This window comes from Aptenodytes forsteri, unplaced genomic scaffold, assembly GCF_000699145.1.
Source record: "Aptenodytes forsteri isolate BGI_AS27 unplaced genomic scaffold, ASM69914v1 Scaffold105, whole genome shotgun sequence".
NCBI lineage: Eukaryota > Metazoa > Chordata > Aves > Sphenisciformes > Spheniscidae > Aptenodytes > Aptenodytes forsteri.
In genome coordinates, this window is record NW_008796112.1 from 508812 (window position 1) to 534576 (window position 25765).

Here is a 25765-nt window from a genome sequence, read left to right on the forward strand (position 1 = left end):
CGCGCTTCGTAATAGCTGGAACCTGTCAGTGTCGCTAAGCACTAGCTACTGAAAATTAAATGAAGGGAGGTAATCATAACTACAGCATGCCTTTATCTGGGAGAGAAGGATAGCGTTTCGCAGAAGCTGAAGGTGAAATGAAAGTTTGATGAGTTAACCAAGAGCCAGAAGCTACACAACAGCTGTAATTATATACCTTAAGTGAAAGGTGAGTCAACATCTTTGCCTGTACTGTGGCAGGATTGACATCAGAAAAGCATCGCTTTGGTCTTGAGGAAATTACGCTTGGGCCTGGTGCTTTTGTCCGAGAGGTGACTTACTGGCACGTGCACGCTGCTGGGAACAGTTGCACCACTCCTGAATGAACAAGACATAACGCTCAGTACCATTAGCACATTAGGATCCTGATTTCTTTTGCTTGGCATCTTGAAGATGCTGTTAATAGGGCTTTCCGTTCCTCAGGTACCCTATAGGTGTCGATATGCTTTGGGGGAGGGAAGGACTTACCCTAAACTGCGTGAGGAGAGGAATCCTTACAGCGTGGGATCGATCGTCTCCTCTTGCTCTCTTGCAGGCACCTTTGTAGTCCTCTGAGGTCAACTCTCAATTTAAGTATTTTTGTTGTGTCATGTTAGTGTGAATAAGCATGAATAACTTTACGTTGCTGATCACATTCAAAACCTACAGTTTGTAAATATTCCAATGGATATCAACTATTGTTTGGCAGATATATATAACCACTTATTTTATTGCAGCTCTTTATGCTGCTGAGAGGGGTATATGGGCACCATTATTCTACCCTAACACTTGCAAGTCTTCCCCCTCCGCCCCAAAAAGGCGCTAGACGTGCATACATTAATATAATTAAAAAATAGGAAAAAAAGCATCTAAGTGGGTTTTTCAGTGCAACCACACATTCTTACGCTGTATCCTTAAATGGGAATGTTCTTAAGTTGAAGTATCATGCAAAATACGTGCATTTTTGTATCGTTTCCTTTTTACTTTCTTTGCATATATAACCTGTCACTTTGGCTGTCTTTTTTCACTCAACAAAAATTTGATGCAGTTCATTCCAGCGATTGCGTGGCAGTACATATGCAGCAAGAGAGGTTGCTCTGAAGTAGAACAAGACATGTTTTATTGATTTATGCTTTGAGGTCATCGACCTGAGGTCAGAACAAAGATATGTCTGCTGCTTCTACTGATACTACCAAAGGCTGCCAACAGCTATTCCAACTTCATCCCAAATAGAATTTATTTGTGCTTTATGATCTATTTTCAGAAGTCATTGCTTACATGTATGTATGTATCTATATACATAGGTCTTATTAAAGTAAACCTACTAATTCGAAGATTTTTTTATGATTAAACCTGGCAGGAATTAGTACTAAATAGAGTCCATAAGGATTCTGCTCAGAACGTTAAGGACAAATCATCTTGCAAAAGCAGAATTTAAGTGGAAAATCTACCTATTTGTTAATATACCATAGGTGGTACAGCTTGTAGTTGTTCTTGGAGAAATAATTTATAGGAATGCAGATATAAGTGGGCATTTTCTATTTCACTGCAATTTTAATTTATTTTATTTTATTTTATTTACAGGATTAGCTGGCACTGCTGCAGACCTAGAAAAAAGAAAGCTTATTTTTGGAAAAAATTTTATACCTCCAAAGAAGCCAAAAACATTCTTACAGCTAGTCTGGGAAGCGTTGCAGGATGTGACTCTTATAATCTTGGAAATTGCAGCCATCATATCTTTGGGGCTTTCGTTTTATCAGCCACCTGGAGAAGGGAATGAAGGTAAAAACTTTATAGAAGTCATTTGTATAAATTTAAGTAAACCCAGTCCTATATCACAAATTGATTCCATCCCCCCCCTCCAGAAGGTGACCAACAGGAAATTTCCATGTGGTTTGTTCCTATTACCATTACAGCTGGTACTGACATATTTTTTGTATGCTTGACATTTCTTTATGCAAATAGCTGAACCTTGTGGCATGTGCTAAACGAGTTAAAGAAAAATTTTAATATAATTCTTATAAAACCAGAGTATTTTTGTTTCTGTTTTCACCTTTGAGCTTGTGTGTGGTGTTTGTTTATTCATCTTAGATTGTTGTTTACCGCGTTATAGAGGAGAAATATGTAATAGCTTATATGAATAATGTATCCTATATACATGAACATGGACAGGTCTTCAGCTAGTTTATACCAGCTGAAGACTTAAACTTAGTGAAATTAGTTTCTTTTAGTATTTTTAGTGATATAGCCTAGCTCAAAAGGCAATATTAGATGCTAGGTCATGTTACTTATAAACTATATACTGCAGAATCCTTCTGTGATATCTGTAGAAAGTTTTAACGTCCTGCCCCCTCCTTTCTTTTTTTTTACCCCCTTTGGAAAGTACTCTTGAATTCACATGCTTAAAATATTCGTTCCTCTACATAAATGCAAGATTTCCAAGTCTGGCAACTGATCCAGATTCCCCCCTCCCCCCCCCCCTTCCCCTCATAGACTTATAAAGCTGGATCAAACATGCTGTGTGAAGTGACGTGAATAGCTTGGCAAATGTATGAAGAATGTCTTCCTCTAAATATAGCCTTGAAATGCTTTTTACATTTGCTTCAGTTTCCTTTGGCTACTTTCCTTGAAGACCCTTCCTTCCTTTTCCATTCACAAGCAGAATAAGCACGTAGCTATGCATAGCTCTTGTAGCGTATTTATGATTCTTTAATCCCTTATATATAATCAGGAATCTTTTATCACTGAATTTTGAATGTGTGACTGTTGATTCAGCAGGTGTCTGATTTAGGCATGAAAAGATAAAGGAGTCATTTGTTTTTTAACTGAAGAAAACGTTACTTATTTTTATTGCTTCATATACTGGACACAGTAGAATACCTTGGGAACATTGTAAACTGTGAACGATGCTTTACAAAATTAGGATTTAGTTCTGCAAACTTTTTTCTTAAGCATAAATCTGCAGACTACCCTCTTATTTTTTTAGTTTATTTGGTGGAAAAGGAATTTTGAAAATAGGATTGTTACAGGTTTTAGGAAGAGGGGAATTGTGTCATCAGATGATTTTTTTTCTTCTTCTTACTATTTTGATACTGCATTTAAAATGTTTCTTTTCCCATGGGAAGGTATGATACATCTGAGATTCTGAAGATAGTCTGAAAAGCTCAGCAGCACAGCCTGGGAAAAAATGTTTGTGTTTTCCCACAGCACAGTATTTCATTCAATGGTCACTGTTTTCCCTATGTTTTTAGAATTGTTTTCCTGGAAGGTTTTGCCATGTTTTACACAGGGAGAATAGATCAAGTCAGTGAATATCTTTTAATCCAACTATTTGAACACACTGTAATGTGTTCAAATCCTTTACATTTTTTTGAAGTCTTTCTTTGAGCAGTATAAATGTGGGAGATTCTCTTTCATTTTAAAATTAGTATATTCTAAACTGCTGCCAAGGATACCTACAGTTTATTGGTAGATGTCCTTTTTAAACAGTCATAAGCATTGAAAAACTGACATATTAAGCTTGATTTTGCTATTGGTGAAGTGGGGTGTAGTCATACTTGAAATTGATTTGATGGTTTTGCATAACCTTCTGTAACCAATTATAAAATAAAATTACAAGTAGAAAAATGATGAGTGAAATTCAAATGAACTTTTTAAGAAGAAACAAAATACGCTGTCTAAATCTTATATTCATTATACATTGCCTTAGATTGGTCCATCTGTGCATTGCTGTTGTAACAGAGACTATGGGGAAAAAAAAATCATATAATACATAACGTCCTCGCAGCAGTCTGCATTATGCCTGATCTCATTTTCTTGAGGTGAGGGGGTAATATTGCCTATGGGATGTAATAGGGAATCCCTACCCAGTGACTGGGATAAGTGACAAATCCTCCTTTGGGAAGTGTGAAAACCTGTATTTTCCTTTTCTGACTCTTCCCAGAATGAAAATTATTCATTGAAATGTACATTTATTTGCAAGTTCTATGCTTTTGCTTGAAAAGAATATGTTTTATTCTGAAAATACAGCCCAATATTAGGAAAGGGAGCTGGCATTTCTTGCTAACTGTCTGCTCTTGAACTTGCCCGACTCCTCCACAGCCTATTTTAAAAATTTTTCGGGCAGTTTCTGGATGAACTCAGCAGTTGTGCTGTCCAGCCCCGTGGATGACGGTTTTGTGGGGAGCAGGGGAGAGGCAGTGCCACTCCCCGGTGCTCAGATCTCCCCTAGATCTCTTTGTGGAAGCAGCGTGGAGGGCCTGCGGTGCTTGCTCGCAGCCGCGGAAGCTTGGTCCATGGGCTGACTAGCTAATGGTCAGCTTCGCTGAAAGTTTTAGAAAGAATTTCTCTTTCTGGGTGAGGCATTCTTACCATTTTGTTTGTCTGTTTGTTTTTTATCTGTCCCTAAAAGTTGTTGATACTTGCTTTTCCTGATTGATGGCAATGTGAAGTATAAAGCTTGTGACGTTCAAGTTTGTCTACAGCTCAACAAAAAGTCCCCTTTGTGTAACGGGACACTACTTTTTGATGCATGGTTGTTTTATAGTGTATAAGACAGCCTCCTCTATTGAATTCTATTTTTTTTCTTTTGTTTTTCAAAATGAAATGCATTTTCATTTTGAAAATGAAGCAACAACTGTTCTCCTTCCCACACCGATTTGCCCAGTCATCGCTGCTGATTATCTGAACTCATCAACTTACTATCATTCACAAGGACCTTCCAGAGTCTAAAAACAATTGTAAGCATAAATTCAGTACTGTTGCAATGTAAAAGACTTAAAGAAAAAAAAAAAAAAAGAAAAAAGGCGAAACCTTTATGAGCAGACAGGCGTGTGAGACTGTCGGCAAGTGGGACGGCAAGGGGAGATGATCCAGAACAGCCAATTTCCACGCAGGTTCGTGGTGTACGTGGCAACACTGTATGTTTCTTACCACAGTGAAGTTTGTATTGCCAATTGGCTTCACGCAGCACAGGGTAATTGTGCTGATTCTTTGGTGATGGCTTAAAGCGCCTGTGATCATCTTATGCCTTTGTGATGACCTTGAGATCTGTGACTAGGACAGGATGGTGAACAGAGCATGAGCCTTCCCGCTGGAGACAGAACTACAGAGGCCTGGGATTTAGAGCGAGGTGAAAGGGGAAGTTTCCACAGAAATAACTTTGTCAGTGGCAGGAGCATTAGCATTAACCAAAGGCTTTTTTCCCCCCTTTGCTCAGAAAGGCATTGGTCTATCTTCAGGAGCAGTTTGAATGAGAAGTCTGGCCAGGGAGTTGTAGCTGAAGCCATAAAAGATGATATGTCTTGGGAAGTACCAGAGAAGGGTTTGGACAGGCTGGAGTCTACGGCGAGAGCTGGATGTCTTCTATTTTCTACTACTGTCAAATACAGAGAGACCTGAGTAAGAGATGACGGTGGTGTAGTGCAAGTTCATTAGCAGCAACCAAAGTGGAGTGGAAGAGCATCTGAAAAAGCCAGTGGAAAGCAAGGCTGTGATTTGATTAGCCTCTTCAGTCTTTATTGGGAGTGGAGCCTTGTGGATATTACCCAGTCGCAACGAGTGGTCGTGCTGTGCTGACTCATACCGCACAGTAAACCCAGACGTTCGCTATCTCAGGGCTCTGCCAGGCTTCCTGGCGATGCCTCTTCCCTGAGCCATGTACCTTGCAGCAACGGGGAGGGAGTGCAAGGGCTGAGGGAAAAATTGGATTTCTCTCACGCTGGACATTCTGATATTCAGCATTTTTGAAAAAACATTAACTTTACATGAAAACTCAAATGAGAAAGGGATAATGAAGTAAAATTTTACAGAATGTTTAAAACTGGCCAATTGTGTTCTTTCAGCATTTTTGATTGACACAATACTGTCTTGCAATATTTCATTTGCTTATTGCTTAGAACTAACTTGAAAAGTTGTGACCATTTAAAAGGGACAGCCTTTCTTTGTAGGAATAAGGGATAATAACATAAAAATAAGAGACTTTGAGACATAGTGTCAGGGAAACACCACCTTGTGTATTTTTTTAATCAGGCGTACGTATACACTACCTCTATATCTAATATATTTATATCTGCCTTTCACATACCCTAAACTTTTTTTTACCAATGACCTTATTAGTTAATATAATAAGTTGAAGTCCTCTTTATTTTTTAGAATTGATTTAACTTTCTTTTTGGACACTTGAAACCTACTTTAATTTTTGAAGCTGTATCAGAATTAGCATTTAACCAGTTTCTGTAGTTTAAGTGCAAAGTATTTTTCTCCTGAGGCTTTTGAAGGAGGAATGCAGGATAAAATCCACACATCCAAAAAAATATTATCCATTAATTGCTTCAGGAACCTTGTCTAAGGGTATAGACTAATGTATGTATACGTTAGTGCGTTTTGCTGTATTAGGCAGTTATAAGCTCAGAAGTTCATTTTCTATGTGTATTTCTAGATTGGCTATTATTTCCCATTTTAAGCTGTGAATGTTGATACGTTGCCAAGTTTAAGTCCTTTGACTGTAGCATAATTGCATTTCCAAACATCTATAACACAGTTTGGTATTATCTTGAGAAAAGTAAGTAGATTATCATCTTCTGAGTTGCATTCAGTTTACGCTGTTGGAAACAGTCGACATTTCTGCAGTTTTGAAGTTATCAGTAGCGACCTTTCTCAACCAATCTTAACTGGAAGAAGTAGTAATCTATGGCTGATAGTACATGAGGTTTTTGTTCTACTACAATTCTTCATTTAAGATATGGGTGAATCTTGGAAAACATGATTTCATTTTCTGCTGCAATCACAAAATCTGATCTACACGAATTACTAGGTAATAGTGTAGTTTGCTTTTATAGCTTCTCCAGAAGCCACTTCAGTTCCTGTATTTTCATATTTCTTAGCAAGAGTGAAAGTTTCAAGAATTTTGTTCTCAGAAGCTATGCTAGAGTTGTTTTTTTTGTTTTTATGATCTGCTTTGCATTCCCTTTTACCATCTGACAGGCCATTAGGAGCAATTGAGAACTTCTGCATAAATTATTGTCAGCCCTGTGGCAATTACTGCTCTCATTACTGATCCACACAGAATCATTTTTCCACTCTTTCAAAAAAGTGCAAAACTGCTGCTGCGTTTTAGCAAATGTATTTTGAGAGAAAATTGCCGGTGCAGATGTAGTCTCTACCACAGTGATGATCACATAGGGATGCGACTTAGGCAAGTTAAAAATACTTTGTTCCTCAGAACAAAATCCTTCTGTGTCCTGGGTTAACAGATTACAGACTCTGTTCCCTGAGCAAACAGAATATTGAGTCTATGATACGTAAAGAGGATTTAATGAATATATGGGATGCTGGCTTTGTTTTTCTTTTGCTATGTAGATTAGAGTTAGTCTGGGACTATATTTGAAATATTTGTGTATCAGTGTATGGTGAAATCATTTTTGTATACAGCTTGTAAAGTATCAAGTGTCCAGTTTTTAAAGACATATATAAATAGAAAAAGCTGCTTCATGAGATCAAGTACCTGGACTGTGGTCTCAAACCATCACATTGCCTGTGGAAATGAGACAACCTTTGGGAAAGAGAGCTTAGGCTCAGTCAGAAACCCACCAAGGGAGTGAGAAATGGCAGTGCTTCTCTCAGTCGCTCCTAGATCTCTGCCTCGTTTCGGCTGTAGAGCTGAAGGAATCTCCCACCTGTTGTTTTTTTGGGGTTGTGGTGTTTTTTTTGGTTTTTTTTTGTTTTTTTTACTCTTTCCCCTTAGATCTCTGTTTGAAACAGTCAGTTCTTCTTGCAGGAATGACTTAATTGCAATTTGTAATTCTTCTGTGCCTTTCTGAAGCCATCTTCATACAGCCTGCCCTGCAATTCAGAGCAGATCAGCAGCGTGGCTCGGCTTTGGTGCATCCCCCAGCTATACCACTGTTGAACTGCTTAAAAATTTTCAGTCTTCTGCTAACACCCTCACCAGCAATTTCTGACCCTTCTTGAATCCTCTCCCTTGTCCTCTCCCTCTCTTTCGGGCCTTATCTCGCATGTGGCTCTTATTACCCGGTTGCAAAGAACACTAGTGTCAACACCTGACAATCATTTACTGTTTACATGAATGTAACAAACTTTTAAACTTTTCTTCCTTGAATTTGATTTCCTTATGTGGATTACAAAGGGGGGGAAAAAGTAGCCTGAGGTGAGGTGTTTTAACATCCCAGTGTTCAATGTGAAGCCGCAGGCATGATGTCTGTTTTCATGTGTACAGTTCTCCGCAGGTTGGGGGGTGGGGAGGGGGAAGGAAAAGTCCTTCTGGTTGAGGTAGCTTCTTGTTAAAATTCCCAAGGCAAAACTCTATATTGAAAACAAAGTTAAATGATGTGTTGCATTGCTTAATACTGCTCAGCGGAGGTTTGGCTGGATTAGCCTTCCTCTTACTCATGCAACAAGTTAATGAACAGGAAAAAATACAGAAACAGGGCACAGTCCCCTGAAATTTGGTCCTCCCAAGCTACTTGCATTAAGCTGTTGGTGGCGTTGATATGCTGCTGCTCGGGGCTGTGGCGGGGGTGCCTGCTGACCTCTCATGACTTAGTTTCCTTACAAGAGACTGTATTTCCCATGGTTCACCACTCAGTTGTTTTGTTATCACTCCTATAATATGCCACATTGCTTGGTCAATGGGGGACGTAAGCTGGATGTTTAAATCAGAAAGGGTATCCTTGTGGTTGGAGAGAAGATACAGCTGGTCCACAGCTCCCATGAGGATGATTGCTTATCTTCTTTCTGTGCTAAGCCTCCCTGTTGAGGTAGAACTCACTTGTACTCGTGGTACAACTGTTCTGTGCCTGTCTAACAAATCTTACACTCGTATGTGAACCTGAACAAGTACACGTGTATGGATCGAATGGACAGCAGGTCACAGTCAGGCATGGAAATGCAAGAGCCAGCGTGCTCAACAGTGCTGGATTCGCCAGATAGCTATAAAGGTCTTCACTACAGAAGCAAAGGCAGCCATGTGATGTTTAGACAAAAACACCTATAAAAATCAGTCTGAGGGGAGGGGGGGGTGGAAAACCCAGACAAACAACCTACTCCCCGCCTTGTCTGGATCTATTGCTTGGGATCTGAAATGCTATGACTCAAAATATGTCTCCTGACATTTCATCAGATTGAGCAAGTCTGTAGAAATAAGTCCCAGTGGGAAAGATTTGGACCAGCCATTAGTGCAGGTATCTGTGGAAGAAAGTGGGAAAAAAGTTAAAATTTCATGTATCTATAAAAAAGAATACATATAGATATATACACACACATATATATAAAGAATATAAAGCAGCTGGCAACAAACTTCTCTCTCTTAGTTTGGAGTGAAAGTGCTGAATTTAGTGCCAGCTAGCATGAACTTCTGTCCAGTTTGTAGTCTGTACTGGTGTACATTTTTGTTAAAAATATTTCAGTCGATTTGAATCCGTCCAATCCTCCTCCTTGCAAGTTCCCTACCCTTGATGCAAATTCTGCTGGAACAGAACAGCTGCAATAGGCTGTCTGCTGGGTTTCAGCTAGATTCAGGGACAATGTCAAGTTATAAAGATATGTCATCTGTCCCAATTCCCCAGCACTTATTATAGGTATTATGGAATCTGTTGGATTAAAAAAACATTGTAGTAACATGTAATTAAGACATTGCTCGTTCAAAACATTTCAAAATTCTGTTGTTATGGGCAGTATCTTTTCATGGTTCTGGTTCTCAGCTTTGCTTAGATCAGTTTTTTGTTTTACTGCTTTTCACGTGACGTCTAGCCTACTAAAGGGAATTTTACCCTAATAACATATAGCAGACATTCAAGCATTCCCCTGCATCCAGGGGAAGATAAGAAATACCACCTTTCTAATATAGCTCTAAGGTCTTGTTAAGAATTTTGTTAATTGTTCTGTATTTGCATGTATAAACAGCTGAAGTTTCCCATCCACCTTTTAACCTTTTCCATAAATTGTTTTTTTTTTTATTTTACTCAAGGGTAATTTCTCCTACCCATCCATTGCCTATATTTGCAAATCAGCCGAGCTCCTATACCAGTTTATTATTATCTTCAGATTCATGTGCAGCGTTTGTCTTCTGCTCCTGTACACGTTTCCCTGCATATAGAGAAATTTTCTCTCCATTGGAGGATACCGCTAGAAATCTCAGCCTGCCGTGCTGAATCAGCAGATACCAGTCACCTTCACACAGTCTAGCAAGATGCGTGTTAAGAATAAGGGACAATGGAGAGGGGGGGAAAAAAACCCCAAACAAAACCACCCAAAAAACGCTTGGCACCATCACGAGAAATAGCGGCTCACAGCTGTATTGCCCTGTGGACAGCTCTTAGAGGTTGATTTCTTCAATTGATCGGCATGCAAGAGATGTGTTTCCTTTCGGTTTGGAAGGAAAGCAGTGCATCATGTTCCAGCTTCCCCACGAGGACTGGGGAATGCTGGGGCTTACAGGGAGAGCTAGGCAGTCTCTGTAATTCAGGCAAGGTGGGACAGGAAGGAAAAAGACCCCTTCTGTCTTGCCATGCATGAGGGACAGCTTAACCTTAGATTTGATAGAATTCTTCTCTCTTTCCCAGTTTTTAATTGATGATTTTCTTTCTTCTGTTTCTTTACCAATAGTTGTGACACAACTACATTCATTTTAGTATTTTCGGGTAGCTGATGTTTGGAGTCTCTCACTTGTTCAGAATCCAATTCTTAACAATTTTCTTCCTACTCTCACAGAAACATTTTTCTTTTCAAGGGTTATTGCCCAGATCATAAACTTCTTATATTCGCTTTCCAAGAAGTAATGTCTTGGTAGATTGATCTGTTTTTCTCTGGGCATTCTAGAAATCTTACATTTTTCTGATGAAATCAGCTTATTCTTAAATTGTATAAATATACAAAATGCCTGCTGAGGAAACCTTGAAATAGTTTCTTGTGTACGCAAACACATATTGGCGCAGGAGAAACACACAGGTGTCATTCGGGCAGGAAGCAAACGTTGGATATAAAATGAATAGCAGGATTAGCTCTGCAGGAGCACTACCATCTCATCTGGTGTTGGAAATGGTACTCGGTATTATTAAATGCTGCGGTACAGTACAATCAGTTCCTGCCAAATGTAAACATATTGGTTTTATTTCTTTATCTTCGTTAATATTGATCATTTGTATTACCTTAACACTAGAAGTGAGCACAAGCAAATCTATGCATGGCTCAAGATTTCATTTAAACAAGAAACACCTGTGTGCCCCCTTTGCTTAAATGACCGTAAGGAATAACCAGTTGTTTCAAAAAAGTTAAAGAAAGTAAAAGCAGTAATTATTCAGGAACTTAAACCAAATTTAATTAAACTTAATTAAAAGTAACCTCTGATAAATAACCACATGAAAATCTCGAGCCATCCTCTGAGAAATTCAGTTCATTTACTTCCTAGTGAGACGCAATGAGTATAATTGAATATAAACGAAATGTTTTAATGCAGCATTTATCAGTTTTTACCTTGTCTTTACCCATACAGTCCACATCTGGGATTTCATTGTACATTTTCCTTAGCATTTTAATTCAGTAGGGCTACTCACATGGTTAATGAAGCACATGAATTTTTTAAGTCCTTTGCCAGACTTTTACATACTGAGACTCTTGCAGGGCCAATTGAAGATCCTAGGACATGAAGATTTCCACAGGAAAGTGTTGCATATGTTTCCCTGTCTCTAAAAATCTCTCTCCCTGGATTTCATCAATATGCACTTACTATATTTGATTAATAAGTGAAAGACTCAGAAATGTCAGAAATGAGTCAGCTGAACAAAGTTAATTCTCTGTTGTTTGTGGCAGTTTTAGATCTCAGTCTTTTTTTAAAAAGGCATTTCACCTGTGATACCATAGATTGCATTAAAGATACATAAATATAGGCAGCGTAAAAATCTAGTGTGTGAGGCCAACACTAATGTTATTTTACAAATCTCCTAAAATCATAGCAGTACATAGCAATAAACAAATGTAAGTCTTTTGCCAGCCCTCCCAGTTATGAAGCCAACATTGAGATGAAAAACTGATTCCATAACCTATGTGTGTGCACTTTATATTTAAAAAATGTCATCAAGTAATGTTTTTGGTACATTGAAAATCCGTTATCTCTTCAAGTCCCTTCCGTAACGCAAAATGTATTGTAGAAAATGTGAAGCCTTTCTAAAATAAAACGAGCTAAATTTCATTCATTTTAATACTTTGCAGTGATTTTAATCTTAACTTCCACCCTGCCTCATGAACTATGTCAGTAAAAAAGCAAACCAACCCAGCATCTCTGAACAGTTACTAAAAATATTTTCAGAATATTGTTGTAGATGCTGAAAACAACAATAATTAGTAAACATCTTCAAATCTCCTGTATGTCTCAAAAGGTCAAGGGAACAGCTGAACTGTCTTGTAATCCTCACTGTCAGTGTCAACTAATCACCCCTCGGCACGGCAGGGAAATCTAGCTGCCGTTTCCGAGTTCTTTATCTGCACTATTTGCAGTCTGTAAGCACTGGTTTTCATTTTGCAGGACTTTCAACCATTTGTATAGTACAGCGGAATCTTATACCAAACCAGGTACTTCTTCAGAGGGTTTTAGTTCTAACTTAATTTCATTTTAGCCCTTAACTAGAATAGATTTGGAATTACACACACACACACACAGAGTGCTTTCAAATGACTTTGTTTTGACTATAAAAACCTAAAATATGTGTATTATTCTGTAAGTCTATATTCAGTGTGTTACATAACATTCTTCGGGCACTGAGGAATACTACATCAATGGAAAACAGGTCGTATATAAGAGGCTATAAGGGCAATGCAGCCTTAAAAGCTGGTACGTCCTAATAAGAATCCTTTATCGTCTTTGCTGCTAAATAAATAACACTAATCCAGCTGTCACTGCACTAGAGGTTTTTATTGCGCTGTCCAAGGACGAAAATTCACAAGAGAAGCTGAGACAATAGAAGTGCAGCTATTAGAAAATAGTATTTTTATATAAAACAGATAAATCTCAAAGTATAGATTACTTTCAGTTATCAAAACACAACTTCTGAGGAGTGTTGTTGCACACACTCAAATACTTTTATTATTCTTCATGAAAATTAAATCATGAGATTCCCAAAGGATTTTTTTTAAACCAGTCTAAACCGTCTGTCAGTACAAGGGATGAAGCAGTTGGCATCCTGGAAAATAGGAGAAACAGAAGTATTTGCCCTCTTAAAAACAACTTGTTCTGCCAGAACCCCACCATTTAACCTCCTTCCTCCCAAAGCTAGGATGAGGTGAAGCAGCATATGGCTTCTAGTGATATTAGCCCAATCTGTTTTGTTAAATAAATTAGTTCCTTTAAGAATTTGCTGAAGAAAGTATCTTACTTTTTAATTCCTGCCCTGAATCATACTTCAATGCAAGGTCTAAATATCCAGGCGCAGAGGACAGAACAGGTTGGAGTGTCCAGCTATTACACATGTGTCCGAACTCATGCAGATTATCTCGCTGTCTTCCAATACTTGTATAAGGCTGTTTTCATGAGGAGAAAATTGTGCACATTTGAGTTGTCATTACCTGGATACACTATTTAATTTCTGAAACATTTTTGCTTTTATGTTGTTTTCTAGATTCAAAAGATGGGACAAATTTAGGTTTAGGGCTCCAATACTAGATGAATTGGCGAGAGTCCTGGGTGGTATGGGGTCACGGAGAGCACGATGCAAGGATGGTTTGGTGGCTTGTTTATAGAGCCAGATGGAGCCTGGCTGTTGGTGTTCAGCTGTAGCTGACAAACCCGTCAGGGCATAAACTGAACCTGCAGAGTCTCTCTGGGGTTTACGTACCCCTGTGCTCAAGATGACCCTCCTGGGGAGAGCGCAAAAGCTCAGACCGTGCCACAGCAGCCTCCTTCGGTGCCTCTCTGCTGGACTGTGCTAGGAAAGTAATAAACCTGGCTACGCTGGCATATTTATGCAGATTCATGCTGGCTGGTTCTGTGGACTTTGGGAGATTGCATCATTTTGGCTGGCTCCGTGGGTTTGGACAGAGGTGCTGTGCAGCCTGCAGACAGGGACCGCTGGGGAGGTGGTACAGGGGGTCATCTGAGCGTCGTCCCCTATACCCAGCGAGAGTCAGGAGGACTGTGACTGCAACAGAGAGAGCAAGCCTCGCTGGCCTTGTTTTCATCCTACGCAGAGCAGCCAAGTTGTATTTACTTTAAGCTCCCCAGCACTCCCTATATTAGGAGTGCAGTGCTGAGACGAGTACTGGGTATATAAATCAGAGAGCGCTCCAGTCTCTGTTCCTCCCTGGCCGGGTTAATCCACAGCCTGACGACAGCATCCAAAGGCAAACAAGAAGAGGCAGGATATGAGAAAACCTACTTGAGGGGAACTTTTGGTCGTTTAGTCTGTCCCCATACTCAAAAGCACTATCAACAATACTTAAGCCACTCTTGACAGAAATTTAACATACTTATTTTTAAAAGGTTCCAGTGATGGAAATTCTGTGTCTTCCCTAGATAATTTGTCTAAGTGCCCATGCAGTGAGGCAGTTATTCCCAGCGTATAACCTAAATGTCTCTTGTAAGAATTTAAACACATCGCTGCCTTGTTATGTTTTCACATGGATGTGAAGACCGATTTGTCATATTATATTTTTAGCCATATTTTGTCTACTTGAAGACAAATTGATTATAAATACCAATGTGTAACTATTTATGGGAACTTACCCAGCTTTTTCAATAGGAATTTGAAATTTGAACAACATGTCAGTAATACAGAGGAATACAAGTATTGCACTGAATTTGACAAAGGGAGCCAGATATTCTCTTAAAATTATTTACCTGGTGTTTAAAAGAAAAATTGAAATTCCCCCAAACCAAAGAAAACCCAAAAGCTCTGAAAACGTCTTTATTGTCAAAAGTTAACGTTAATAGCTTATAAAATAAACCAATTTGAAATACAGGAATACTGAGTGTTTTCTTATTCGATTGTGAATTAAAGAAGTCAGTTCTAATTTAACAGCTTTAAAATCTCAAATATTTTTCAAATTTGCAAAATCACCTGTTTATTATGTGACTTTTTTTAATTCAAAGTATTTTTGGATCAGGTTATGGGATTGTTTTGCAGCTTCAAAGGAGGGTGCTGTTTGCCAACTAGTCTGCATGGGTTCAGTCAAACGATGTGAAAACCCGAAGTCTGCGTGCACTTATGGTTCATGTCTGTTGGTGGGTTTGAATTAGAATGAAAAATTATTATCTGGAAAAAAAAATGTTTAAGCACAGATGACTGAAACAAAACAGGTGTACCTTTTTGAACACCAAAACTGTGATGACAAGGCAGATGTATAGCACTTTGCTTTTTTTTTCCTGGAGAAACCAGTAACAATAAAACAGGCCTTTGAGACAAAATATCTAAAACTCAGCATGAAGGATATGTGCACACATGTGTAATCAGGCATTGAATTGGCACCTTGGGAAAAGAATCTTAAAATCTCTCAAGTTCACATCTTTGTAGATGCACTTGAGGGTTTTTTCTAAAGCTTAATCAGATGGAGAATAGAACAAGCCCCCGCCCTGCTCAACTCCACCTTCAGGAATAAAGCACAGACAAGTGAGTGTTTGGTATTATGGTCCACATCTATTACATCTAATGCAGTAGAGTTAATACTAGGTGTAATGGCACTGAATTACACTGCTTTTAAGTATGTGTGTCTGTGTGTACATATACGTGTGTTACATGAAAATATGCATATATATATAATTTATATGTACATATATATCTCCTATCAGAAAAGTAACAGTTTAAACAATTGATTCCAATTTATTTCTGTTATTGCATAAGGAGTTCTGCCTTTTCTCTCTAGGACATGCTGCTCATCTTGTTTCAGTTAAGTATGCGTAAACTTTTAGAATCTTAAAAACTAGATGAGTTGAAACCAAAATTAACATGCAGAATATATAGAATGTATGTTCTAAATGGAGGTTATTCTAATTACATGCAGGTTTAGCTTGCTTTGGATGTATCTACGTTAACATTTTAGTTTGGATCCAGAGTATACTTCAGAAATTACATCTCCTGTCTGTCCCCAGTTCATATGCTTTGGTTCACATTGCGGGGTGCTTTCGGGGATGTGCATTCAGATGGGATTTCATCCTATCCTTTGGGATGAAACTAAACTGAAAAATATGGTCCAGACACATGTTTCCTTAGCACATAGATTTGTACTGTAAAACTACATTTATAGGGCCACACTGTTTGCTAGTGTTGACAGAATTTTTTAGTGCCTTCTGGTGCAAGACATTATGATATTATGTTTAATCTTTAACTGACGTGATTTTTCACCTCTTAAAGCTTTATAGCACAAAGTAATGAAGATGAGAAATTTAATGAAAGTAATAAACACTGCAGTTTATGAGCTGGTTTTGTGACTGAGGTCTATAAATCTTCCATATCTTTTTCAACCTGGTTTTCTTGTTCTCATGAATATGACTGATGAGCGAGGGAGTAACAGCATCAAAAGAGGATGAGGTGTTTCAAGAACTGGCTCTAGAGCACATCGCTAAGGCCTAAGCTCAAAAGAGCACTGGTTTAATTTTCTGGTTTTGCAGTATCCTAGCTGTGTTAGGTTGCTTAAGCTACTCAGTTGCAAATTTCCTTAATCAGTGTCTTTCAAGCTGTGGTCTGTGAACCTCTGAGAATCCATGAATTACTTTAAAGGAGCCTGTTAAAATCAGTAACCTATTCTTAGTAACCTCTCTCTGCAGGGCTTGTAGGTTGGAAGAAGTTGACACTCTTTAAATGGTCTAGATGTATGAGGTATATCAGTCAGCAATCATAACTTCAGGCTGTGCTCCAGTTTGATTTTTTAGAAGCTCCAGTGAAATGTCTGTCAAGATTTCCAGGCAAAGTCAACTTTTTTCAATATTGTCTTGCAAATTTTTGGTAGCATTTCTGTTAAACACAGTCTTTCTCTAAAATCATCTTGGTTAGAACATCTTGTTTTAAAGCACAAAGAAAAAAGGGAATATTTTCGGAAGCAAGTACATTTTGTTTGTATTAGAATGCAATCAAAGAGCGGTGGAACGGTACAAGCATCCATTACTTAGGCAGATGCCACCCTAAAAACCTTCTTCAATGGTTTGCTCTTCTGATCATTCTGGTTCAGACAGAAAGAGAATGGGCTTTGTTCAAAAGGATTTAGTAGGTGAAGCATAAGTAAGAAAGCCAGCTCTCAATCTGATTATGTATTTATGAAATATTTGTTGCTCTATGTTAATGTTAAATGTTTTTCTTAAGTCTATTTAAAGTCAAGTGCCTCAATGATAGCCAGTTTGCTGTTAAGCATTTATTTATTTTTATCGGCTTCTGTGTTTTCTGGTGCTTTCAGTGATGTGCATTGGGAGTGGTAGCTGAGGAAGCGTTCAAATCCTCCCCTCCATCCAGCTGTATTTAGGAAGTACTGGAAATCCTCAGGGGTTGCTACATGAGAAATGGGAGCATTCTTCCTGTTTTTAGAAACTAACTGCAGCTTTAGCTTTCCGATGTGTTTGTACAGAGCGCCTGGATAGTTGGAGCGTCAAATGTACCATATTTTCTTGAGATGATATATTTTTTTTCTTCAGCTGTGTGTTCAGGACTGAAATGGGCCATAATAATAAGGCTTTCCTACAGAGAGAGTAGCTACAGTGTTCCCTATGCAAGTTTTTTAATAGCAAGGTTAGAATTCTAAATCAAACTTAAACTTATCCAAGTGAATAAATGTCAACGTATGAACAACGACTTCACTGCTAATATCAAGCTAACAGAAATTCTAATTTCTTCCTATCAGTTTTATTCGTAATGTTTTGTTTGCATTGGCATAATAGCCTATTCCACGTGTGGTCTTACAACATACGATCATGAAAAAAGGCATTCCTCTCCCTCCTTATTTTACTCTGCATCAGCCACTGCCATTTATGTTAGCGTTCCAGTTAAGTGATTCAAAACTCGCGCAGTTCTCTGGGATCATAGCCTCCTACATTGTTAATTCAATTTAGAACGTATATCTTTCAAATATAGTTTGTCTTTTACATTCAGTTTTGTCATCGTTCTGACATTTAAATAATATCATCCAAAGGGAATCCCTTATTTGTGCTATGTGTTCTTCATTGCTGTAAATTGGTTTGCCCTGTTGTTGATGCAGTCTAAACTTAAACACTTTTCTGATATAGTCAAATCGGTTGAGTTATCCCCAGAAACCCTAACTGGAGGTATCAAGGCTGGCCACTAAACCAAATTTCACTGCAAAGTTTTGATACATATTTCTATTCTGCATTGCAACTGAACCAAGGTCTTTCAGCTTTTCCCCATGAAAAACCCTGAGAAAAGAGCCTAAACTGAGTGACTGAGCAAGAGTGTTTAAGGTTAAGACCATGTACACCTGGTCTGCATTCTTGGAACAGTGACTTAAATTTGGAGAAGTTTATAACTACTTTTTCATACATCCTGGATGAATACAAAGAAACCTTCAACCTTAACCAGAATTTTCATTGTGGACATTGATATTTGTGCTGAAACGAAACGTTGCATTAGAAACAATTGTTTTTGACAAATGTAAGTATTTTTTACATTTGATTTAAATTTTTTCAATATCTCTATAGAGACAGTATAATAATAATATGTTTCTTTATGGAATAATTACAGGTTATACTAACAGATACACAAGCAGTTTGTAAGCTGTATCTTTACTAGAGAAGGTCGTTGTTACAGTTATCCCAGCACAGCCTTCCTAGCGTAGACAAAGCTCTTGCTCTATGGAATATATTATCCTCTCGGGAACCTTAGTTTTTGACTAACAGTCTTTACTTCTCTCACTTAACCTCTGAATAATTTATTACTTACAGAATTTAAGAGAAGACTGATTATTTCATTTCATTATTTTGTCTTTTTCAAAAAAGTTTTTATTATCTCATACATTTAGTAATGCCTGTGAAGCTGTTTATGATTATTATTATGGGGTAAGTATTTTCGATGATGTGTGAAAACACTTGTTTTGCAAATTCTTGCTGGGTTGCACAGCAAACATATTTTCTGAAAAGATAATTAAGTGAATGTAATTGCTCTTTTATAAGTGTTTTGATGAAAATACATTGCATTGGTTGTTTTATAATATGCTATCCTGGTTTTTACCATATTCTAAAATGCCTAAAATGGCCTACTTCTAGATTATTCACAGTTGCATTAAAATTTTATTTAGTAGATACTGTCTTTTCTGAAGCTTCCCTATTACAAACTTCTTGATTCTTAACTTCCTACTTTTCGGGCTGGGTATACAGTCTGTCTGCCTGTCTTTCTGACTCTCTCTCTTTCCCCTATTTCCTTTGAACCCGTCACCTTTTGAATGAAATAGAACAAGTGAGGTTCTGCTCATCCAATAGTGGTTTGGGTTTTTTTTTGTCGATTGATGTTTTTATTGTAATGTGGAAATCTGGAAATACCATACGTTTGGTGTCTCTGTCAGAAGCAACAAGAAAGAAAGCATAGGCTTATACACCGATTCTCAGAGTCAGCAAGGAAAGCCCAATTTAGGTATCGCGCTCTGCCCTAGAACAGATAACTCTAAAGGAAGTATGGAAATGATACTATTATGCGTCATGGACTCAGAAAAAAGCAGATGTATCACTTCTAAAATACAGATGGGATGAAGTGGGACATCAGTTTTCGGGAGCCAAGCATTTGTCCAAAGAATGGTGTCACTCTGGTTTTGCTTGTCTCTATCAAAACTATCAGGTCTATACTGTTCACCAGCACAAAGTGTGCTTAGGGAGCAAATACGTTACCAGATGTCAGTGATACTGATGAATGACATGAGTTTAAGACTTGAGCTGGCTTCAGTAACAACACGTTAAGAACTTGTAAAGTGCAAAATGTGCACGTTGTGTCATATGGGACGTGCAAATTAAATAATTGTTTCGTAATGTAAAGTGACCTACATCTGGTTTCTACAAATCTGTGTTGGACTGCAAAAAATGAAGTCCCATGGATACCTTCCCTTCATTAGAGATGTGTAGATCATCAGCAAAACTGGGTTGCTTTTAGTTATTGCTCATTAGATAGATTTCCAGGTTGCCAAGCACGACTTAACTCTCAACTGGGGACGTGAGATAAAGAGATTTAGAACTTTGGGATGAAATATAAAATCTTCTCACATATTTTCCAGGAAGAGATTCTCCAGAAGTATTAATTCTGTAAGTAAAACTCAGCTAGGACATGACCTTGCGAGCATTGTTGAGTAACTGCACTTGAACTCTTATTAATAAACACAGAGAACAGCTTTCAAGGTCTGATTCTTACATTTGAAAACTGTGTTTTGCCTTTTGAGTATGTGGCTATATTTACCAGACATTTTTAGCTCTGAGCAATATACAGTAAAACTATAGCAATCGGATGTCGAGGTTTTCCCTTGCAATCCCTGAGAACAGGACTTGTGATTAGAATTCCCATGTTGGCCTTTCTCCACTTTCCCCAAGCAGCAACATAAGGAAACAAAACGGAATATAAACATTATAGAAATAACTGTATGGTCCTGTTCCTTCCATTGCCTTTGGTGGAGTTAGGACCCCCTCCTTTTGACTGATCTTTACAAAATGCATTTCCTTGGAGGTGCCAGTCGGAAGAATCTTGCTCGACATATTGCATCTCTTGAAGTTGAGTGAGTATTTTAATTAACGTTTCTCTGCTCACAAATGTTTGTGATCAGGTTGAGGAATGTATGAATATATGTGCTTTCAGGGCTTACAGATTTGTTTCCTTGCATGAGTATGTCAAAACTGTGTAAATACTTAATATTGAACTCTGGAGTTGACAGTTATATAACTAACCTACAGGGACAGTATATTTTTTTTCTCCCCCCCTCCCCGCTGGAGTCCTTATATAACTATATATAATATAGTATTTGTATATCCAAAAATCGCTTTTAGTTGAATATGCAAGCACCCTAAACCTGAAATATGTGTAGTATAAATATCTCGCATTAGTAAATCCCTTCTGCTTGGCTGGTCACAGCAACGAATGTGTTTCTGGAGAACGCAGTCTGACTTACTACAAGTAACTAGAAAGAGTTTTTCACGGTTGAGTGAGGCCTTGGAGAGTATGAGGGAAAGACAGAAAACTTCATTTTTGAAGTTCTAGTAATTTCTGCACCTTTGCAGTTAGCTATGGCTCTGCAGTGGCACTTTGAGCTTTGCCAGCCTGTGGCCTTACGGCCTCGTGCAGTGCCCTTACCGGAAGTGAGTCAACGTCTGATGATGCATCGTCACACAGAGGATTTGGGGAAGGAATACTGGTACTTCAGTAACTGGCAATCGCTCTTTGGACTAATTTTGTAGCAAATGATATGACACAACAAGGAATTTGTAAAAATAAATATTACAGTATCTGTTACAGCTTACAATATCTTGTTAAGGAGGGGAGTTTATGATATTTATTGCATAATTTTTGGTTATTGTTCCTTTTCCTACCCGACTGAATACATTTGATAAAATAAGTAACATCGCTTATGATGTTAGTAACAAGAGCCCTGCTCTACTAATGAAAAAGCTGTACCTTAGCGCTGCTCAGTTTGCTTTAATAACATCGGTGCTGGAGTTGCAGCTAAGGAAGAATGTCTTACAGAAAGCGATTAAATAGAAAGTTTTTATCATGGAAACTGTTGTCTTTCTGATGACAAAACCAGTTTGACTGACTAAAAAAATTACCTCTGGGGGTGTTATGAGATTTTCCTAAGGAATTTAAATGCCACAAGGTATTCTCAGCTTAAAAATAGAAATGTGTAGGTTGAAATGAGTAGCTGAGAGGTATGTGCTGTAGGTTGGGACTTAGGAATACAGATGTTCCCAGATTTTTAAAAATACACTTTTTCTGATTTAAAAATTACCATGCTGCAGCTTAAGACTCTATGGTTTGTAATTATAATTGTTACCCTATTCAAAGCGGCTTGAAGAATCTCCTCATAACTATTTGAAATTTTAAACAGATACTCTTTTTAGCTGCACAGTGCTCGTATGCTTCTTTCTGTATTTGCCCAGATTTGGTTGATATTACGAGAAACATGTATTGAAATGGTGTCTATGACCTTAAAAGCATTCCAGTTTCCAACAGGACATGAGCCTGGTAAACTCTCAGATGATGGTGTCCAGCTATTTGTGGCCTTTTCTTTTTTTTTTTTTCCTTTCCCCCTTTCTGGCTTTCACCAAGCTGAAATGATGAATAACATCAACCAAATTATTTTCTCCTGCCAGTTACAGTGAAGTTTCTTGCTTACTGTCTTCCTGAAATGCTTTAACCTGCTGTTGTATGTCTTCCTCTGCTTTCTCGCCTTCCCCTTTTGGCATAAATGTGTTCAAGTCTTTTCTATCATACAGTTCCGTTCCTTTTTAATATCCTAGGCCTTGCTTTCTTATTTTTTCTTTCTAAAACCTTATATATAATTAAAATACTCCTAATGCAGAGTAGGCTTCTCAGGCTAATTTTGAAATTACTAGTGATTAATTAAGTGCATAAAAGGGTCCAGCACAGGCTGAGTGCCTGGGTATTCGCTCAGCTTCCCAGGTTCTTGGGCAGGATTTGTAGCCCATAGCTCTTGCGCCCAGGTTGCTCGCAATCTCTGATGAGATGGAAACCCAGGTTGCTGCAACTTCAGATGGACTGATTACGTGTGCTGGTTTGAATTACTTTCCCACTCTTTTTTCCCTGAATCCTCTTTACCTTTGGATTCTATCATCCTTTCATCTCCCTTCTATAGAAAACTTTTTCAACAGTCTTTGCTGACCTATTTCTGGTCAAATTTTAGCTTTTAAAATCCTGTTCTCCTTCCACAAGTTTTTGGTAACATACTTTTGAGAGATTTTATGGAGGACACAATCCTATTAGTCCCCTTTTGTATTTCTGAATGTTCTTTGAGGCCGCACTGTCAGGTCCTCCCACTCCTCTGTGGGGCGGTTCGGCTCACCTGTATGTTCCTGTACACTCTTTTTGAATAAGCTAATCCATTTTCTGGCTTCATCCTCTTTTTCTGTGCCAAAGGAGTTACAGCCCTTTACATTCTTAACTTGCAGTCAATTCTTTCTAATCTCAGTTTCAAACTGAGTATGCATTTTTTGTCTCAGATGAGACCTTGAGGAATGACACACATGTGGCGTGTGTTCATAGTTATGGTAGAAAATAGCTTCATATTAAAAACTTGTTTACTTTTTTGAAATTGAATTTTCTGACAGATAGGACCTATGTTAAATATAATTTTACATGAGTGCTTCACAATTCACTGTCTTGGAATAAAACCTTATCACAAATCAGATAAGCGTATTAAAAATTCTTTTGTGACGCTTTCAATAAAATCGCAGGCATATTTTTTGGTAACGTTGGGAACCAAGTACTATATTGTGAAAGCATAACAGCAATCTTAGACCTTAACACAATTTTTTAAAGCTTATAGGAGCATTCTTAACAAACATTAGATGCTTTAAACTATATTTTGCTACTTAAGCATATTATTATTACGTCTTTTGTGTGTCTTATTTATATTCCTTATTTTCCCTTTATCTGTAAAGTCAATACTCTGTCACTCTGCGTACTACAATAAGGACAGATAGTATAAGTCTACAATTAAGTATGTGGGTTTTTTTCTCCTATGAATACATACAGTTTCTTCCTGTAAATTCATATGTCTTTCTAGAATTTCTAGAAAATCCTGTGTGATACAATGGCAGAAGAAAAAGAAAAAAAAAAAATTTTTTCCTTAAGTATATAAGAAAGAATTCTACAAACTTACACCAATGGAGATGCAAGTTTCCTTTTCTTTTTTTTCTTTTCTATTAAAAGGGACTACTTCTAAAATAGTTTTGAAGCAAGAACACAACATAGTTCAAGAAAATGTTTCCTGACAGATAGGTCATCTCTTGAAGGGCAGGTTGCATTTTTAAATCCTGCTTGCCTGTAAATCTCTGTCTAAAAAAAATTTGTTCTGAAATCTTACTATTGTAAGAACTTCTAAAGAGCCTGGTTTTAGTTATATTAGGCTAGATCAAAAAAAAGTGCAACTTCATTTCCGAACTGTTGTTACAAGTATCTACCTGGAAATCTTAGATATTCAAAAGCCTTGCTCAGCTGCTGCTTCAACTTGGAGATATCTAGTCCTTTATGTTCAAACTCCTTACATAGCTGAAATTCTGCTTCTTCCTAACTTGAAACGTACTGATCATGAAGCTTTTTTTCTGATAGTTTAGGACCACCATTCATCTGACATGTGGGATTAAACGAGGGAATCAGCTAGAGCAGACAGGAACACACGTGTTCATGGTGCTTAGGAGAGGACACGGTCGGCCAGCCTGCAGGCTGGGCATCTGCAGGGCAGTGAGTAAGATTCCCATTTGTGTACTGTCAACCTTTTTGTGGTCTCTAAAATCGTGGTCCTGAGTTCTGATCCTTTGAGAGAGAGGTTAAAAAAAAAGAATTTGTGCCTCCCATATCCTGGTTGACTGTTTTAATTTTGAGTCATATTGAATAAAAACAATGTGAGCTGTCTGCTTCACGCTACCTGTCCACCTCTATGGGTGAATTTACCTCTTAGTGTGTCAGAGAACCTGGGCCAACGGGTCACTGTAAGAAGCAACACTTGCAGTTTTATAGAAGCCAGATTGAATCTCGACTAATAAGGATTCTAAAGTCCATAAAACAACTCACCATTTTTTCCATCCTTCTAAAAGACTAACTTCTGTTTTTGACCATGTCTATCAATTAATTTCTCTGCTCCTGGCTCTCACTCCAAGAATTCCTTCCTCCCCTTCACGTACCCTTTCTCCATCTGAATTTAGCATTGTCTGATTGAATGAACAGAAAATAAATGAAATGCATTTGAACTTTTGTTGTTTCCATTGGGCTATGGAGAATTTTCTCAGGATTTTAAAAGTTAAAATCATGAATTGTTATTCAGTGTGGAAGCTTGTCAAATTCAGGGACACTTTCCAAGAACTTGATCTAAGTTCAGTCTGTTTTCTCCAGATTTTCTTTCATTCCTACAAACATTTTTTCAGCTGTAATGTGAAGAGTGAATTATGTTCTTTGCTTGTGCATAATCTATGAGACAGGTAAACACAATTCCTTTCATCTTAATGGTAACATCTTGTATTATTTACGTGCTATGTTAGACTATTTTTTCTGGTTATATGAACATACCAGGAATGGCGTTGTTTATATTAACATGGAGATTAGTTCTGACAACACATACTCACAAAATTAATTTCATTACTCAATGAATAGTTTTATTTTTGACCTGTTTTTACTGAATCAAGAAGTTTGGTTTTGTTCCTGAAGGGACACAGAAATGTTACTCTCCAAGCCATTCAAGGTACAGTGTGCTAGCACTGGGTTCAAGTGCACTGACTAGCTGTCGTTTTTGTTTCTCCAACACATCTCGGAGGCAGTGACCAGACCTATTGGTTCTTTGGAATAATAGCAATGACTTTCTCAAAACTGGTAGCTTTCTGCTGTAGAGAGAGGATATTCTGCTCACCTAATATTACTATAAAGTTTACTCATGTTCAGAGCCGTAATGGGATTCTTATAATGAAGGACAAAGCACAGCTTGTGTCTTTCAAATGGCTGATTTTTGTGGGTATGCTGATATAGCTCAAATTAAAAACTTGTATTTAAGTATTACATAATGTTAATTCTTGATTTTGTAGAAAATACCACGGTATAAATGATCA

General features: G+C 37.9%; 1 protein-coding gene across 5 annotated transcripts in view; it reads left to right on the forward strand.

The window, feature by feature from the left end:
• ATP2B2 (ATPase plasma membrane Ca2+ transporting 2) overlaps nt 1–25765 on the forward strand; it is a 193882-nt gene that overhangs the window by 59564 nt on the left and 108553 nt on the right. For all 5 annotated transcript variants that reach the window (XM_009287043.2, XM_009287045.2, XM_009287047.2 and 2 more), the window contains exon 2: nt 1603–1800. In XM_009287043.2, coding sequence (XP_009285318.1) covers nt 1603–1800 — 198 coding nt within the window. The remainder of the gene's footprint in view (nt 1–1602; nt 1801–25765) is intronic.